Source organism: Anguilla anguilla, chromosome 4 (genome assembly GCF_013347855.1).
Source record: "Anguilla anguilla isolate fAngAng1 chromosome 4, fAngAng1.pri, whole genome shotgun sequence".
Taxonomy (NCBI): Eukaryota; Metazoa; Chordata; class Actinopteri; order Anguilliformes; family Anguillidae; genus Anguilla; species Anguilla anguilla.
The window spans coordinates 33,744,906-33,764,767 of NC_049204.1; the positions used below are offsets into that span (position 1 = coordinate 33,744,906).

At 40.9% G+C, this 19,862-nt stretch overlaps 1 protein-coding gene and 1 long non-coding RNA gene across 5 annotated transcripts; both read right to left on the minus strand.

Annotated features, from left to right (window-relative positions):
- Window positions 1-5,857: 5,857 nt before the first annotated feature.
- On the minus strand, window positions 5,858-15,688 carry LOC118224733 (cAMP-responsive element modulator-like). Of its 4 annotated transcripts, XM_035412396.1 has the most exons (5): window positions 15,652-15,688; window positions 14,749-14,882; window positions 13,854-14,042; window positions 9,349-9,505; window positions 5,858-8,029 (listed from the first exon to the last, which is right to left on the minus strand). In XM_035412396.1, the coding sequence occupies exons 1-5, from the start codon at window positions 15,678-15,680 to the stop codon at window positions 7,885-7,887; spliced, it is 654 nt and encodes a 217-aa protein (XP_035268287.1). In that variant the 5' UTR covers window positions 15,681-15,688; the 3' UTR covers window positions 5,858-7,884. The 4 variants fall into 4 exon arrangements, with proteins under 4 accessions (XP_035268287.1, XP_035268284.1, XP_035268286.1 ...); XM_035412395.1 differs by lacking the exons at window positions 13,854-14,042; window positions 14,749-14,882; window positions 15,652-15,688 and adding exons at window positions 11,094-11,156; window positions 11,804-12,285 and having other exon boundaries at window positions 7,885-8,029; XM_035412393.1 differs by lacking the exons at window positions 13,854-14,042; window positions 14,749-14,882; window positions 15,652-15,688 and adding an exon at window positions 11,804-11,834.
- A 6-nt stretch (window positions 15,689-15,694) lies between these two features.
- Window positions 15,695-19,381, minus strand: LOC118224734. Its single transcript, XR_004764690.1, has 3 exons — window positions 19,277-19,381; window positions 17,471-17,549; window positions 15,695-15,746 (listed from the first exon to the last, which is right to left on the minus strand). It is a non-coding gene; the product is annotated as an uncharacterized LOC118224734 (long non-coding RNA).
- Window positions 19,382-19,862: the final 481 nt, after the last annotated feature.

Sequence of the window (19,862 nt, forward strand, 5' to 3'; positions counted from 1 at the left end):
GGTTTGGGCTAGGCCCCTTAGTTCCACAAAGGCAAATATTAATGCTACAGCATACAATGACATTCTAGATGATTCTGTGCTTCCCCAACAGTTTGGGGAAGACCCTTTCCTGTTTCATCATAACAATGCCCCCAGGCATGCGGCGCGGTCCATGTAGAAAGGGTTTTGTTGAGAATAGTGTGGAAGAACTTGAGCCCTGACCTCAACGCCATCTAACACCTTTGAGATCAATTGGAAAGCCAACTGCGAGCCAGGCCTAATCACCAATCAGTGCCCGACCTCACTCATGCTCTTCTGGCTGAATGGAAGCAAATCCCTGCAGCAATGCTCTAACATCTACTACTAGGATGGCAGACCAGCACAAAGGATAAATCTGGAAGGTCTTTCACCCTTGAGCCAGATCCTGTGGATGACATCTCTCAATCCCTTGCATGCTAATCTATTTTGAGAGATGATCTTGTACTAACCAATAAAATCAGTCAGTTTCTCCCTCCAGAAGTTCAACACTTCACATGACTTGGGGCGAACCTCTGATAATTCTTGTTTTCCCACGTTTGAGAGTACTCAGATTCTGCTTCCTCTTGGCAGGTTCTGGCTGCTCTGGGTAACCTTTGGAATAATATCTAGCAGCTTACTCTGGTAGTACTCCTGTTTAACAGGGGTACAACACATCATCATCATCATCATCATCTTCACTACAGCACAATCGGATGAGTTAATTTCTTCAATGGGGGCTCACCGTCCACTCCACAGTAGACACACTGTCCATCCTACTAGAGGTGGAAAAATCCAGGTTCGCAAATTAAAAGTCCTTCCCAGTGCTACTGATTGGGACTGTATTCACACTTGACTCTCAGGTAAAGGGAGGATGGAAAACCAGCAGTTATTGGACCTTGAGGGCCGTGATTTCAGTAACAGGGCACTAGATGCTTGCGCTCAGACATGAGGGGCACCCTCAGCTCCAGTACTACATTTCCCACCCTACCTGGTATCACTTCACCGGACAGGGGCGCTAACAGATGCGCTACCATGCCTTGTGAAAGCCCCTATGCTTTTGCATTCCTCTTGCCTAGATGAGACAGGCTGTCCCAAAATAAACACTGTTCTTTTCAAATGCTGAATCATATGTATAACAGCTTTAGAATCCATGGTCCTTTTTCTGTTTGACCAGGCATGAATAAAACGGGTACAGAGATTAAACAGTTCAGAAAGACAATGTTATGTTTGTTCTCTTAATATTTGGGTCATACTGTACCTTGTTGCCACCACATGAATACATTGACTCTGTTAAATAATTGTATTATTGAAGGCTATTGCACACCCTTTTGCAACAAAAATACCAACAAACATTACTTGAACTTTTGATAAGACTAAGTACTTTGTTCTCTGTCCCAGTTCTGGTTCAGCATCACTTCTCAGGAGAGACTCCTCAGCCACCACCACAAATTGTGGGCTGCATTTTAGATTTTTATCTCTTTGTAGAGGTTTACTTCAGCGGTTCATGTGGTTGTACATTTACTGATGTTATAGCAATGTTACTCATGACTTTTTTTTTTGTTGTGTCTATGTTTGCTTCATCTAGCTTTATTGTTCACATTACTTTATAAGGTGCCTAGGATATGATGTTGAATAGATGTTGATGTAAATGTTTAAACGGATCATGAAAGGGAAGGGAAATATTGGAGACAGCTGAAAAATATCCCCTCTGACTTCTGTACCTGAACTGAACACACAGCAATTTTTTAGCAGTTAACATTTCAGCAGCACACAACATTTCGCTGAATGGTTTGAGAAAGGTTTAGACTCCATCGTATCGTGAAATTAGTTTAGGTACATTCTCAGATATAATTTTAAAATAATGTTTGATATTTCCCTGTCAGATAAAACTGCAGGTGTTTAGTACAATTACTTTTTTCTTTGCATTAGACATTTTATACCTTTCTCCTGGAAGATACATGTTTCATCCATAATCAGTAACACTGGTAGTACACTGGGCACAATATCTTCAGATTAACACAATCATTTGGAGGTTAAAAGACGGTGGCAAAGTCTGTACATCCCTAACAAGCAGCCAATGCTTTGATTGCTATGGTAATTAATGTTTAAATTACAATGGTATTTTCAATGCAATAAGAAACACGTAAAAACTTCACCACATGGTGGAGACAAACACTCATATAAGTAATTTGCAAATAATAACCACACATATGAATTCTAGTTAATTTAAATGATTGCAGTGGTTACATATTTACACCAGTTCTTACTTTTAGGTAGCATATCCAGAATGGGAGTTTCAGACAGCACAAAATTAAATTTGTGTCTTGATTCACTCTGTTTATTGAACATTATTGACATAAAATGCATATAACAAAGAAGATACATGTATTTTGCGCTTGATAAGCGTTAATATGTTACGACCACTAGATGTCAGTGTTACAGAGACAAGGCCACGGATTAACATTTCTTTCTGAGGCCGCCGGCTACTAAAGGCAGCTCACCACTTGAGGGCGCACTAGCCTGAAGCGGAAAATTCCACTTCAAGAGTGTTTTGGGCCAGAAATAGATGCATCCATGCAGCAAATCAAATATTGAACAAACACCCATATTCATTTCCTCAACTTCTCCACCTTTTACAAAAGACTCGTATTGTCGTCACAGTACAAAAATAAATCTTCAATTCCATGATATAAACGTTATTTTCTCCAGAGGTTTGATAAATGTGTTGAATACCAAACATTGTCATTGTGCGAGGATAAAGCCTGCTATTCTTTACCTGGGTATGAGTTACATTGTTCATCTATGTTTTCTCTGTCCTTGACATACATGCAGATATTCAATACATCTGAAGAGGAACAATTTCAGTGTTTTTAAAGACAAGGTGATTGTTACGCAGTGTGCTTTTTCAAGGACATCAGTTATAAGCAGGCAGTGTACAGAGACTAAGCATTATATTGCACGGCAGTATTAGTCTCATCATATCTGCACTCAGCAGATAGTTCATCGCATGCAACACACTCCAGTTAAAAACTGCGCACTCTTGTCTGCCGCTGTCTGAAATACTTTCCCTACCTACCTTCTGTTTCCAGATCCTTATTATATAATATATCCAAGTAGATGTACATCTGATATAACCTACATTAAGATCTAATGAGGGACTTATTGTCTTTGTGAGTTTACGCCATTAGTTTCTATTTGTGTGTGCAGTGCTGTGTGGAAAACGCAACCAAAGCTGGCACTGTAATTGACGTAAGTGACCAGGGATTCCAGAGCTAGGGCCCAGAGCGGGAGTCGAGTTGCCTCGGGCACGTGTGTGAAAAGCAGCCTCCCGGCAGCTGCGCCCGGCCGTCTGCGCAGCCGGGGGTATGACACGCTTCAGATGGCTTCTCACTCTACGCCCATCACTGCCCAATGCAGCGTTCTGCTGCGTTACCAACAACTGAGCTTTAGAGAAATGTAGAGGTGTGTACATTGACATTATGAGTACATTTTATTTGTGCCTTCAGATTTCAGATTGTAGGTTGGGGGGGGGGGGGGGGTGGTTGGCTCTGGTGGGAGGGAGCAGTTGTAGTAGGTGCAGTTAGAATCATAGCATTTCGAGGACAGAGTGAAAATGGCCAATCAGTCATTGAACTTTCTTACATAACTTTGAGATGGTTAAGAACAGTAGTTGCTTCAGATTAAGGGGAATGTTTCTGAAAGGAAACTGGTGAGAATCACTGACTGGCATGCGCCAGTCTTAACGACTACTTGTATTTTTATTTATTTTTATTTTTCCATAGATTGCGTTGTTGCCGTTCTCGTTGTTAGTGTTAATCAGTTTAACCACCAGGGTCCAAGTTGAACTATGCGGTTGTTCCCTGTACTTGGACCGGTACTTCTCTCTAGGGGTTTCGTCATACTTGTTCCTGGTTATGGTTATACACTTTGTTGTACGTCGCTCTGGATAAGAGCGTCTGCCAAATGCCTGTAATGTAATGTAATGTACTATTGTCCAACAGATGGTTACACCCAACTGTTTTAATGAAGCAGCTGCAAGACAGTGCAGCTTGGAGGGATAATTATTTCTTGCTTAGCTACTCATTTTAAGACATAAATTTGATCTGTCCTTGATACTGATAAAATTGGACAATTCAACTTTCACTGCTTTGTCTTATCCAACACCGATCCCCAATGGATCAATATGACATTGGTTTTAATCTGTTTAGGAAATGGTATTTTTCTCATTGCAATTTGAGATATTGGCAAAATAGCCCAGTCTATTTTATTTACCTGGTTGTCCTTTGGTCCACAAAATTTCTAAAAGTATTAGGAGACCTGAACATCACACCCATATGTACTTGTTGAACCATCTCATTCCAGAACCATGGGCATTAACCAGGGCATTAATATATTAATATGGCATTGGATCAACACCCCCCCCCCCCCCCCCCATTTTTTTTTTTTTTTGTTGTAATAGCCTCTGCTCTTCTGGGAAGGCTTTCCACTAGATTTTGGCTCTGTGCAGGCCAGTCAAGTTCTTCCCCACCAAACTCAGCAAACCATTTCTTCATGGACCTTGCTTTCTGCACGGGGGCATTGTCAAGCTGAAACAGGAAAGGGCCTTTCCCAAACTGTTGCCACAATTCTCTAGAATGTCATTATATGCTGCAGCATTAAGATTTCCCTTCACTAGAACTAAGGGGCCTAGCCCAAACCACAAAAAACAGCCATTCTTAATCCTCCATCAAACTTTACAGTTGGCACTATTCAAGCCAGTACAGTTGGCACTATACATTCCGCCAAACTCAGATTCGGCCATCAGACTGCCAGAAATTTGATTCATACCTCCAGAGAACACGTTTCCACTGCTCCAGAGTCCAATGGTGGTGTGCTTTACACCACTCCAGTCGACTTTTGGCATTGTGCATGGTGATCTTAGGTTGTGTATGGCTGCTTGGCCATGGAAACTCATTTCATGAAGCTTTTGGCAAACAGTTCTTGTGCTGACGTTTCCAGAGGTTGTTGGAAATCTGTAGTGAGTGCTGCAACCGAGGACAGAGGATTTTTACACATTACATGCTTCAGCACTCCGCGGTTCTGTGAGTTTGTGTGGCCTACCGCTTCACGACTGAGCTGTTGTTGCTCCTATATGTTTCCACTTCACAATAACAGCACTTGGAGTTGACTGGGGAAGCTCTAGCAAGGCAGAAATTTGACTAACTGACTCGTTGGGAAGGTGGCATTCTATGACAGTGCCACTTGCCAATGTTTGTCTATGGAGATTACATGGCTGTATGCTTGATGTTATGCCCCTGTTAGCAATGGGTGTGGCTGCTATAGCCAAAACCATTCATTAGAAGGGGAATCCACATACTTTTGGAAAGTGAGAACTTGATCTTTCTCATTATTTTTTACAGTACATATGTGCCACTGTGCATCTCAATACACCAATCGGGATTATTCATTATCCTTTGAGGAAATAACACATTTCCCATCAGTGCACTCACCAGAAACATGCTTCCTCCTGTAATCAGATCCATTAATTAAAATATTGAACCCACCAACAGGATTCTGGAAGATTTTTAAGTTGTATTTTTAAGAGCTCACTCGTTCAGAAAAAGACCTGTTTGGGTTAATATGGAAATCATAGTAACACGGATTATCAGAGAAACCAAAATACATCTGTTTACACAAATATAGATACATTTTTCAGAAGAATTCATTATTTTCTAATTGCCCCTTTGTACAGGATTTCTGGAACTGAAAGTGTCTTTATTTTATTACTACTGAGATACTTCAAATAAACATCAAACAATACATGCTACAGGCTTCTGAGTGTATTTGCAATTACATGAATAAAGACAGGCAATGAAAAGTATTATGAGAGACATATTGTTTAATCAACATTTTTTGCTCATTTGAAAGCACAAACCATTGAAAGTGGTTAAAACGCAAATATAAGATATAAGGGACACTTACCGCATACCTTTTTTTTTTTTTTTTTGAGAGTTGTACAAATATATCTTCAGCGGTTTGTTAGAAAGCCGTGTTCTAGACTTGACGAGGCAGCATTTTGGTGTGATGAGGTGCCAGGGAAGGGCAGCAGCGAGGGGCCGGCGGGTGTGGCGGGGGCGGGAGATGAACGTTCCATCCTCCGAAGACACGCTGGTTCTGCTGCCTCGCTCAAGAAGCGATCGCACATCCAAACCATGGTGTTTTGGGTTTCATTCGGTCAGAGCCCGCGAGGGCAAACGGAGCCGGCAGAACGAGTGTCCGAGTGCAAGTCAAAACTGGAAAGTACAGCGGCAACCTTAGATTGTGCGTATTCAGACGGTTCTGCGCGGTACAAGCGTGAAACTCTGCTTACTGGCAAAAAGCAACACATGCAAAACAACTACCGATTTCAAAGATGGCTTCAAATTAAGTCAGGGCTCTTGTTATGATTTTGAGGCTTACATATTTTTTCCCAGATCTGACATTCACCTACCGAGACAAATTAATGTCAGAAATGTTCCTCACAAATATGTGAAAATAAAACCACAAAATAACACTATTGTGACATAACAGTAGAACAAAGCATTTTACATGACTACACAGGCACAATGTGATGCATTTTACACCATTTTTCTGAAAAGATTGTGTGTTTTTTTATTTTTTTATTTGTTTATTTTTTGGAAAGAACGTATAATTAATGAAATGCACTTAAACTTGGAAAACAAGGTCGTCAGTAAAAATGTGAAAATGCCGCCATCATTTAAGCAACAAGGCCACAGCAATTTCCGCACAACAAATTCACACATCTACTAAAAGCCCCGGAAGCAAATGTTCATGGAGACGTATGTGCGTAACTCCCTTTTTTCTCGTGGCCGAATGCAAACACATTTACGCACGCTGCAAACGCTCAATCTGTTCTTCCTTACAGAAATACTGTGATTTCACGTAACACCTACAGTACATACAGCATTAGCAGAGCCACTATTCTATTAATCATTAACCCAACCAAATAAATAAATGTTAAATGCATGTTAAAATAATACTTTTGAATAGAAAACTCCTCTCAGAGGTGCAATGTGCTGGTTGTTTACCATAAAGTAGAAAGATGCCATGGAAAGTTTTGCTGAGATTCCTCTACATTCTGGGGGTCCCATATAGCATGCTAACTCTAACATCCAGTGCAGTGAGGACACTGTAGTCGACTTAAGAAGCCCTTTTTGGGGTAAACTCATTTAACAAACATTTAACAAATTGTTTTCTCATATTTGTGATCATTCTGCAAGCGAAGAACATCAAGAAAATTCCTTTTGGTGCTGAAACAAAGCATATAAAGAGGGGACATTTCACAAAGTGTACTGTCTTAATTTACAGTGGGGGATTTTTGTTGTTTTTCATTTTAGCATAAGTTAAAAAATGTTTACAATCAGTGGAATGATACGTTATAGAGACCAATAGGGAAAACAGAGAGGGTGCCTGTCCGGTATTCCAATTGGACTGACCTATTCTGATTCTGAGTCACGTGCATGCCCCAAAGCTCATCTCTTAACGCCTTGTTGTGGAACTCTAGTGAGGCGAGGTGGGACTGCAGGTGGGGTACTGTAATAGCTCCTGAGGGCCGCTCGGATTGGCCGTGGGGCGCAACAGCCGGGGCGACTACGCAGTTTTTTTTCACGTGGAGACACAAGTGTGCGAGACAAGGCGCGGCATGACTGTCACACACACACGGAAGCTACGGAGCTTCAACACGTGGACCCGGGGTTCACAACGCTTCTGTTTAAAACACTGAGGCCACAAGCAGGGACATGACACAGGATTACAAGCTCTTTCTGTCCCAAATGCTATTGGCGAACTATGAAACCACACTCTTATCCGCCTTTAGCTGTCCGTTTGGCTCCCACGCCAGACCAATGGCTATTCCGTTTTGTGGCAATAGAGGTCTTTCAGTGCTTTGAGTTCCTGGATGAGAGTCTTGTTTTGGTTCTCCAGCACGGCCACCCGGTTTTCGAGACACTTGACGTATTCTTTCTTCTTCCTGCGACACTCCCTGGCAGCCTCCCTGAAACCGACGAGAGAGTAAACTTAAAACCATGAGCGAGATCTCGATCCCCAAAACTGAAGAGGTTAGTGTCCACTGGCCACGTAGGGATATGATACAAGATGAGGCTCAAGAAAATTCAACATAGGTGTAGCCACATAGCTTTCAATGTTACTTCCCAGTGTTACTTACTTCAATGTTCCTTAATTTAGCCAGCTGGCTTAGCATATGAAAAACAACAGAAATTACAACTTCATTCATTTAATTCAACTCCGGATTAATGTATGTAAGCGGGTTTTCTCTATGTTTAATCAACAGGTAGATCACACACACATTGGGGAGACAGTGTTGTGTATACAGTAGGTGTATTAGTGTGAGGTTTGTGTGAGACAGCATTGTGTATAGGTGTGTTAGTGTGAGGTTGTTGGGAGACAGTGTTGTGTATATGTATGTTAGTGTGTGGTTGGTGGGAGACAGTGTTGTGCACAGGTGTGTTAGCGTGTGGTTTGTGGGAGACAGTGTTGTGTATAGGTATGTTAGTGTGTGGTTGTTGTGAGACAGTGTTGTGTATACAGTAGGTGTATTAGTGTGAGGTTTGTGTGAGACAGCATTGTGTATAGGTGTGTTAGTGTGAGGTTGGTGATAGACAGTGTTGTGTATAGGTGTGTGGTTGGTGGGAGGCAGTGTTGTGTATACAGTAGGTGTATTAGCGTGAGGTTAGTGGAAGACAGTGTTGTGTATAGGTGTATTAGTGTGAGGTTGGTGGGAGACAGTGTTGTGTATATGTATGTTAGTGTGTGGTTGTTGGGAGACAGTGTTGTGTATATGTATGTTAGTGTGTGGTTGGTGGGAGACAGTGAGGTGTATAGGTATGTTAGTGTGTGGTTGTTGGGAGACAGTGTTGTGTATATGTATGTTAGTGTGTGGTTGGTGGAAGACAGTGAGGTGTATAGGTATGTTAGTGTGTGGTTGTTGGGAGACAGTGTTGTGTATAGGAATGTTAGTGTGTGGTTGTTGGGAGACAGTGTTGTGTATATGTATGTTAGTGTGTGGTTGGTGGGAGACAGTGAGGTGTATAGGTATGTTAGTGTGTGGTTGTTGGGAGACAGTGTTGTGTATATGTATGTTAGTGTGTGGTTGGTGGAAGACAGTGAGGTGTATAGGTATGTTAGTGTGTGGTTGTTGGGAGACAGTGTTGTGTATAGGAATGTTAGTGTGTGGTTGTTGGGAGACAGTGTTGTGTATATGTATGTTAGTGTGTGGTTGGTGGGAGACAGTGTTCTGTACAGGTGTGTTATTGTGGATTCTGGCACGGCCTGTGAGGAGGGACTGTACCGTACCTGTTCTTCAGGAGTCTGAGCTCCCGTTTCCGTGTGGCCTCCTCGGCCAGCTGCTGTGGGCTGTGCAGGGAGGCTGGCGACACCGCCATCATCACGCCCTGCGGCAGGCTGGACGTGGGGCTGCAGAGCTGGTAGGCTGACATGTCTCCCGTGGCGGCTATCAAATCAGTGTGTTCACAGTCAGTAACTGGAGCAGCGAAAGGTAGCCTGTGCAGCTAATGTGTGTCATACCTGTAATGCCAAGCGATAAACAGGGAAGACGGTGCATACATGGTGCCTTTATACCTGCTGTGTTCTAGCATTACAGAAATGTTCATTCGTCTGAAGTGGTACACTGTAAAGCTGTGCACGTATCAAAAAAATGGGATGGACTACCAGTACCCCAGTAGTGGAAAAGGAAATGAAATTAAGTCAAATGAGATACAGTCTCAAGCACCGATCTGGAAATATCTCATTTGCATTTGAGGCAGATTTGGTCAACATTTTTTTCTTCCCCTAAAATCATCTTACAAAAAAGCCATTTGTTTGAATTGTGTGTGGGTGGGTGTGTGAGGATTCTGGGAGGTGTTGCAATGAAAGCGACCAACTCCCAAAATTTTCATGAAAAGTGAACCTGTCGTTTTAAGAGCCCTGGTACGAATGACGTCAAAGCACAATGCGGTCATAGCTCTACAACATTAGAGGCTCGGCAGAGTTCAGCTGCTGGCTTACTGCAATTTCAACAGCCTCAGGAAAGACAATAGTTCCACTGAGGGAAACTAACGCGGTACATGCTGCGAGCTCAGCATTAAAGCAGCAGAAGACGCACTTTAATCGCAAGGTACAAGACGATCCCGACAGGGAAAACAAAATAATAAAAATGTGATATTCTGATACCCTGTCTGTACAGCAGACCCTTATCGCCTCACGTATAGGCATGTTGAAACGCTACATTTATATCATAAGCCAATCGAGTTGATGGAACTCAAGTAGAAGACGCGCACGTTACTAGGAAACACGGTCCGTACCGAAACCGGGCTCAGTTGTAATTCGCTTAAAGGAGGGTCGAGGGAATATTAGGAGCGCTTCTGCGCTCCCATTATCACACAGATAATCACTGATGTGCGCGATGACACGAACGAGGAAATGATCTCTTTGCCTTTTCAGCTGGGGCATGTCAGCATGACGCTTTTCCTGTTACAACAGACAATGCCTCAGCCCTCATTTTAATCTACAGCCGATTGTGACTGATAACATTTACTGAACGGTAAATATGGGGAACGGAAATATACTCAAATGCAAAAATAAACACGCATTTGCTGCGGAAATGCTAACATTTTACTGTAAATCTTTTCTTCATCAGTTTAAGCAAAAAATTGCCTTCAAAAAGAAGAATCTTTGGTTTGTGAATGACATTCAGTTAGAAGTCAAATAAACATGAGAAATCGCCAAGGACGGAAATGTACAAAATACACAATAATTCTGTAGTGTGTGATGCACATGCAACGCCCTGTGCCTTTTAAAAGGGCCAAATCAGTCAGATGTACAAATTATAAAAATCCAATTCGGGTGACAACCCCTTCAATGTCTCAGAGACTGTAGATTCAGTCACTGTATCTTCAAAGTCTGGCTTGAGACAACAGCCGCATGTGACCCTGCAAAGGATTAAGCGGACACCGTCTTGCTCCCGCAAAAGGAACTGCCTGTAATCACAGCATGACTGTGGACTGACGTCAATGTACATCTTGTTTGGCGTTCGCATTTACATTTCCCTGCTGGTGTCTGATTCCAGGAAATATCGTGACGTCAGCTCCTGCACTCTGAATGGACTGAGCATTCAAGCGTTGCGAAGAGCGAGAGAGAGAGCGAGGGAGACGGAGAGAGAGGAAAGAGCATGAGTGAGAGAGAGGAAGAGAGAGAGAGAGAGCGTGAGCGAGCAACAGAAGATCTAAGCCGAGAAACACTCTGTAAACACTACAACTGTGAATTAAATAACCCAGCCTGAGGTTGTTAGACTAGAGGTAAAGATGATTTTTAAGGGGATCCTGGCATTTTGTTTCCCGTAAATGTGCGGCTGTTTAAGCCTTCAGAAGAGCAGAAAACTGAACATGTTTTCAGGGCTTAAGCTCAACCCACTCATGCTCTCTTCTGCATGAAAAAGACTCCCAGATGACCACTAAACTACCATCTGTGGACATTCTCATGCATTTGTTTTCAACAGCTTCTAAAATATGTGGGTAAGTTATTTTTTTACTTCAACTATTTCATGTTCACCAATTGGAATTAAAAAAAAAAAAAAAAAAAAACGAATAACAATCAAAGAATAAACAGAACTAACTTTGAATATCACACTTTAGAAAGCATCACAGTTGAGTATGTATGCCACAACATTACAGCTTCTAATTCAATAACATGTTGCATTAGAATATTTTAACACTGCAACTTAAAGAGCTTCAAAAAAGACAAGCTGGCATACCTGATTCAGTCTCATCTCCTGTAACAGCCATGCCTGTTCCTGAATAATCCTGGAGAAACACTCTTTCTCTCTCTGCTATCTACATGAAATGCTCACCCATCACCAACTACGTGTGTGATTACAATTAAGGGCATTGACATCACTATGACATCATTGGCTTCCAGTCAAAAGCAGTGGCTGGTCCCGGTGCCCTCCCCCTGCACTTGTATCAGCTGCTTTTGTTTTGGCACCCTGGAGACAGCGTGGCTGGAGCACCAGCTCGCTCAGGGGTGCCTCTCAAAGGCATTTTTAACACCAAATCACACAACTGGTAATCAGTCTCATATTCACACTGCAAAAAAACAAAAAATCAGACCAACTTAATACTTAAAACTTAAGTATTTTAGTCTTATATTTAGACTAAAATCTTACTTCTTCAACTTTTTTGGGGTAAATAAGACAGAGATTTCCAATGAGGTGAGACCGTTTTACATCTTTCAAGATTTGCCAATGGGGTAAAAACCAATTTGCTTGTCAATCAAAAAGTAACTTAAGGCAAGCTAATATTTTCTACTTGAGAAAAAGTAAATGACAAGTCTAAAACACTTGTTGAGACAGACTATTTTTGCAGTGCATAGATATAACATCCAACTGTTTCATCAATGTTTGCTGTTGCAAAGAAAGACATCACAACAGACCAGTGTAATCCCCAAAGTCTGTGAATTTCCTCATGCAAAACACATTTTAATGTGAACCCCCTACTGAGTATCCAAAGCTGTGTTAAAACACTCCCTACATTTAGATGAAACAGTACGTTGTAACTTGTTCAACCCCAGTCCCGCCCGGGTTCTTGCAGAAAAAGTCACCTTCTGTTTTCAGTTCTACTGAAAATTAGCTGCATAGCGCATCAATGCAAATGTCACACTGCACACTTCCATACGTGTCTCGGGTTATGACACGCCTTAAATAATCCTGAATAGATACAATGCAGACTGAGGAACACACCCTGTGTCTGTTTGGTCACAGCATGACCTGTAATGGCACGCTGACCTGCCAACTCTGAGGCTAATAGCTGAGGGTTCCAAGTCCCATGCAGGCAAAATCCAGAACGCAACACACCTTGACCTGACGTAATGCCTACATCCGATCCCAAAATGCCATTTCAGGCATTTAAAACTGAGGATTGTCATGAAAATATGTAACCATTCTAGAAGCAAATCCATTTATTTGGCTATTTTGTTATATACTAAATTTCATATATCAGTCAAAAGGTGATATACTGTACTGTATTCATGCAAAGTCATACAATCACATTCTATGATGCCATGTTTTATTTTATATTTTCTTTTCTTTTCAGCATTGTGAATAAGCTAATAAAAATGAGCTAATGAAATACGTGTAGTCTTTTATCTCAGTATTTGATTTCCTTGTGTGAAATGCTTAAGGAAATAAGGCAATATGACAAAAAGCCTTCATGCTTAAACGTGACAGATAAAAGAATGGTTAGTTCTGTTGATAAAAAATGTTGAATTGTGTTACAGCCTTAATTTTAACAAAGAATTGCTGAAACTGAAGCAAACATAAAATCAGGTACTAAGCTTAGCAAAGACGAAGGAGACACAAACTATCAAGGCACAGATGGCTGAGGAGTCACTTGCTAAATGGACAGAAAATGCAAGAGCAAGAAATGTTTTTGTTTCAGTGAACAGTTTGCCATGTACAACCCTATACTGTACTAACTGCATTTCTTAAAAAGCTGGGTTATTTAAACAAGTGTGAAACATGTCTGTATTTTTTTAACTTTCTCAACTCAAATTTATGCTCCATTCACTTGAACGCATTCTGCCTCAAGTAATAATGCCCTTGCAATAATAAAATCAAGCAGGTTGGATGCTATTCTTACAAGCAGGCTGCACTATTGTATGAAGCAATAGAGGGTACCAGTAACACGTGTTGGACTGAGGTGAGAGATATGACTGAAAAAACTTGGCACAATGAGATTCATTGCAAGTCTCTTTAATCGCTAAGTATTTGGTCAAAAGTCCTTCCTCAGGAGAGACAGGCCGGGTACCTTGAACAACCATTTTTTTTCCTGGCATGAAATACTGATGTGCCATGTCTCCGGACTGGCCAGTGTGCTGCAGGACGGTGGCAGCAGGCGGTGACATTCCTGAATTCGGCATAGCCACAGCCTGCCGACCCTGCATGCCATCTCTCCCAGGACTGGCGAGCTGGGTGGGTCCACCTTGGTTAACAGAGACTGAAGAACACGAACAGCGTGTCACCACAACACAGACTTACACGTTCATTAGAGCCTTCACAGGTCCTGAGATGCACTTTGCAACGTTACACAGTCTAGTAAATGTCACACACAATTTCTTCATTTCAGTCATGTCCTTTGTAGCACTGCCAGCAGACATATCACCTGCTGTGTAGTCGGTTACAGATAAATGGCTGATAATGAAGCTGGGCTTGGTTAGTACTTGGATGGGAAACCAAGTGGCAAAACTAAGCTGCCGCTGCTGCTGAAAGTAGCGCCATTAGGCCATTCTTCCCTCTGAACCGGAGGGACACTGTGTTGGAGGAGATTCCATCTTCTGGATGAGACATTAAACTGAGGTTCTAAATGTAGTCTTTAAAGGAAATAAAGATAAGGGGGAGCTCTCTGATGTCCTGAAAACTTCCTAACATGGCCACCAAATCATCCACTCCATTTACTTAGTTTAATATATTTAATTCACTCCCACTCCATTTCAGCTGATGATGTCATTTATACTAGGGTAGATAAGTAAGGAAATGCTAATCTGGGGAAGCAATACATTTAACTGCAGTATAACTGTGACAAAAAGTGTTTTTTGTTTAAAACCTCCTGCCATTAAAACAACAAAGAAGGCTTGATTGGCATGTTATGGCTCATATAAAATCCAAACATATTAAATAAATAGAGAAATTCTAGTGAAACTCACTGTACTGCCCTGAGTTGGTCTGAACGATAGAAGGTGGCGCTGTTGTAAAATTCGGAGAAGCCTCCTTTTCAGTTGGTGCTTCCTCGATTTTTGTGACTGCTGGGGCATCCAAAGACAAGTCACTGAGAATTTTTCTAAAGGGAAAGACTACATTAAACATGCATACGCCAGGTTAATGCATTCTCAGATGAAGTCACAGACACGAGCAGTACACTTCCCTTCCAGCTCCAGTCTCCCTCCCCCACACTGCATATTAAACCACTCATTTTCTCACTCAGTTTCGTAAAAGCATTCCCAAAGCGACCTCTTAACAACACATTATCACTGTAACCCATAAAGTATATTTAAGTCTTTTGAAAGCCACTGGTTAATTCAATCGGAAGTTCCATTTGTTGCAAATCACTTAGACCTACATAAGAGAGAGACATTTCATTTTATGTGTGTTTAACCAGGGTGGGAACTGTTCTCTTTTGCAGTAACAACCTGGGAGTCAAAGTGGACAGGAATGCAAGGGATCGTGTAGCCAATCAGATATAGGGACCATTAGGTGGCCGGGTGTAGAGAGCCAGTTTTTGTGGGAGTTTGATTAGGACACTGATCTTTAATGACCACAGTCAGCCAGGGCTCTTAGTTTAACAGCTCATCCTCCTACAGCACTGTGCTGAAGTACTGGGTTTCTTTTTGGTCCAATGGGAAAAGTTTCCCCTATTGACCCACAAACTAGCAGCAATTTCATTTTCCCAGGAGGTCTCCCGCCCAAAGACAAACCAAGCCCAGACCTGCTTAGGTTATCCATTTAGCCATAAGAATGGTACAGGGTGACATGGCTGCTAGCAACATGGAACTCTACTTGCATGCCTGTAGTACCATTTAAAATATTGTATGGTGCAATGGCTCTCTGACCTGTATGATGGTCTTCTGGAGAGAGCCATTTTGTTTTTCTGTGAGCAAGAGATATCCTCAGTTGATTCTCCATTCTCTGCTGGTACCTATAGAAACTATTTTTCATTCTCATCAAACTACACTCAAAAAACAAGCTTATTTCTGAGGAAATGCTCTAAAAACTATAATGTGTTTGTAAAATAAAGAAATATCTACTTATAGTGTTTTTAACAGTATGGCATCTTTAAGCATTCACATAATCATGTGTTTCTTCAGCATTCCTTCATAGTGATGTAGGTACAGTCTTGTAATCCTATATAGTGTAGATTAGATACTAGATAATGTTAATGCTTGACATACAAGAAAATGTTTCATAATACATTGCTAATTGTTGACTCTAATAGCATGTTGTGCACTGAAAGAGACAAATCCTGCATGTGAAGGTGAAACTGATAAGCATAAATCTTCTTAAATCCATCCTCTCTGACAAATCCAATTAAAGCCTAAACAGCTAGTACATGTGATTTAATCATTTCCACTCCACAAGCAATGAACACTTAACCCTTTTTTCATACTTCAAACAGAAGCGCACAATCATGGCGAATATAGAACAAGTGCAGCAGGACAACTGCTTGGAAAATTCTCAGTGTGTGCTGTTGGTAATATAGATTTACCTGATTAGTTTGTGCCTTAGGTGATTGAATGACACATGGCGAAGGAAACTTGATAACTCCCTAAACCTGAGATCCTGGGCCACTGGGTAAATGCACCCTACTTACAGCTGGAGATACACTCCATGGCCGAAAGTATGTGGACACCTGACATCCAACATCTCATCCAAAATTATGGGCCTTAATATGGAGTTGGTCCACGCTTTGTTGCTATAACAACCTCCACACTTCTGGGAAGGCTTTAAACTAGATGTTGGAGTGTTGCTACAGGGATTTGCTTCCATTCAGCCCAAAGAGCATTAGTGAGTTTTGGCACTGATTGGGCAATTATGCCTGGCTCACAGTTGGCTTTCCAATTGATCCCAAAGGTGATGGATGGGTTTGAGGTCAAGACTCTGTGCAGACCAGTCAAAATCTTCCACACCAATCTTGATAAAACCATTTCTATATGGATTTTGCTGTGTGCTCAGGGGTACTGTCATGATGAAACAGGAAAGGGCCTTCCCCAAACTGTTGCCACAAAGTTGAAAGCACAAAATTGTCCATATTTGCCTTCACTGGAACTAAGGGGCCTAGCCCAAACCATGAAATACAGCCCCAGACTAAGGGGTGTCTGGATACTTTTGGTCATATAGTGTACACCTGAGACCTATAAGTGACTGTTGACTAGAGTCTATGACAATTACAATACAGTATATTAAGGATTTTAAAAAATCTTTTCAGGAATTAGATAATGACAGGAGAAACGTACTGTCTCAAACTGCGTGTTCTGCATTGTGAGTAAACCATTGGCTAGAATATTCTAAGGTTTAGGGTGGTCAATCAGAACAGTTAATGCCAGAGTGAATTTCATTTCTACATGCACATTTCAGAGTATATAACACACTGAAATGTAAATGATTTGTCACTCTACTGCCCCTAAACCAAATTCACAAATACCACTATATGTAACCGTTTTAATTCATTTTGAGATACATTCGATCTACTGTTGCTGATGATTTCTATATGCAGCCTTTGCATCAAAGTCAGACATGCTGTGGGAGTGTTTAGCCTTCATGACAAATACATGCACATCCCAGAAAGCTTGATTCCAAATAATAAAGAAAAAATAAGCAAAGACTTCTTTCTAAAATGTAGGGATCTGCTGAAGTTTCAGTGATGACATTTACCTGCATAACTGTGGAGTTTATGGACTGGTTATGAATGTGAATTTGCGGAGGAGCAACCACTGTTTCCATGGTCACTGGGCTGAAAAGAGCGAAGACAGTTATTCTACACCTAAGAGAAACCTGGCTCTAAAGCAAAGAAACAGACCTACAAGCAATATTCCAGAAAGCCAAATCAAAGATGAATAAATACCTGCATTCCTGTTTCTTTATTTTTTATTATGCAAGTATAAGCACTTAAATTCAAACCATATGTCCCAGGTGAGAGGACATCTTTACCAGAAACAATATTTTGGAAATATAATAACAGATACAGATTTTAATTTTACTGAAAGAATGACCAGTCTTTGAAAATGGAACTTATTAAATATACACCCACAAAATCACAAGCGTTTTACATTTTCCTCTGGTTTTCACATAATAGGCTACAAATACATGAGCATTAAGCATTTCCCCTTACAGTTTAATGTTGACAATATAGATTTCACTGGAAAAAAAAAATATTATGAAATAACACGTAGGCCTACTGCACATAAATATGTATAGACTGTTCATAGTAATATAATAAATTATTTGTTTTTTACTAAAGTTTTTCTTGGAAACACTGTTTCTCTGAAACTTACAGAATTCTTTGACCAGGGATAAATCAAATCATTCAAGTTTATCAATATGTTGCATCTCATCTAAAAATATAGCACTATACATGCAGGCCTTCAGATTTCAAAATGAACATGAACTTCGGAAGTAGGCTATTCATCGGTCATCTGACACTTTCTAAATAAATGTATTATACTACCTTACAACACCCAGATTCATAATATTATTCATACATTTTGGTTAGCTACGGTGATGTATTCTGATTAGCTTGTTAGTTGTGTCCACGTTAGCTAGGTAAGGATTTCTGGACACTCAAAATCTGATTTACGTTTTGATAGACAACTAGGTTTAACAGCCAAAGGGAGCCGTGTACATTAAGTCCCTGACACAGCAGCTACTGTAACTGGCTACATCCCAAGCAAAGTCGACCCATGAATCTTACGGCAACAATGTGCCAGCTTAACGTCCTGCAATTTACCAAGCCCGAGAACAGATAACGTTAATGGTTATTTTCACATTCCACTATAGCACAGCCTGCCCCCTAACATTGTCTTCATGTAGTGACTAAAAATGATTATTTTTAAATGTATTTTATCCAATACAATAAAAGGAAGGGAATTGTATACAGCCTACATCAATTACAAAGGAGTTCATATTCAAAGCACAGTTGTTCTGGGGTTTCAAAATGATAAGAGCACAACACTTGAATAAGTATTGTTTTTCTTATTGTGTATTAATCGAGGGCAGTGGTTCAAACACCTCTCCTCGGATACCCCAAGTCGGATCAAGGTATTTGATTTGTTCCACCTGAGTAGTTGGATCATGTGTGCTTGAGGTGGAACACATCAAATAGGCTACCTGGTTCTGACTGGGGGTACAAGAGGAGAGGTATGGGAACCACTGATCTAAGGATTTGATAAGGCTATTCTTTTATACAGAATTAGAAATTCTCTTTTTGTGGATGAAGCAGCCTATTTTCAGAAAGAATGAAGCAATTGACAACATACTGAAGAGAGCTATCCTTATTGGAGTAAAAGCAATTTTCATAATAAAGTTTTTGTCCAAGTGTTTGTGTCTGAAGATGTAAAATTATACTTCATCCCAAAAACAACTCAGAGCAAAATAGTGAATTATCATTCTATCTTTTACATAAGATACACACATCCTCCAAATCAAGTGATTGTAAAAACTATTTTGACTGTAAAAACTTACCAATGTTTTTACGCAGGCCCAGTGAAAGGCGTCACCGGTTACGACAGCACAGTCTGCCTCCGCTGCTGCACGCGTAGCAGAAACGTCAGCGCTGATGTTGCTGTGCTGTGTGAAATATTGACGAGCTGGTCGGCGGCGATTCCAGCTGCACTAAGAAGAAAACAATGAACCCACACAGGGGTGGAGTTAAATCTGCAGAGTATGAAGACTAATGATGCATTTACTATACAGTCTCAATAGTTCAGGAAACCAGGGGATCTATTTATGGCGGTGTCGAGCCAAGAATTTAACTGTATAACGTTGTCAGTTTGAAACGAACATGAAATTGTAGCCTACAGTATGCAAAATGGCAAAAAAATATATATATGATTGGGCAGGAAACTAAAACGGACAAACTGTCTTCGAGTTGATTTTCGAGTAATTAATGCTGCGTGCAACGTTTTTTGATTTTTGTCAACATTTTGTTTTGCTGGTTCAAAAGTAGATACACCTTACAGTATGAATAAGGTTTTTGTTATCTCTGTAGGCCTAGTTAATGATATGAATACACATATTTCTTTCAGACATGTTTAGTACTAATGATATG

Excerpts from the sequence above, each read along its gene's own strand:
- LOC118224733 (XM_035412396.1), bottom strand. The coding sequence starts at position 15,680 with ATGGCTCTCTCCAGAAGACCATCATACAG. Across the intron at positions 14,883-15,651 it reads TCCAGAAGACCATCATACAG|AAAAATTCTCAGTGACTTGT; the intron begins GTCAGAGAGCCA and ends CTTTCCCTTTAG. Across the intron at positions 9,506-13,853 it reads AAAAAAAATGGTTGTTCAAG|CCGCCACGGGAGACATGTCA; the intron begins GTACCCGGCCTG and ends CTGATTTGATAG.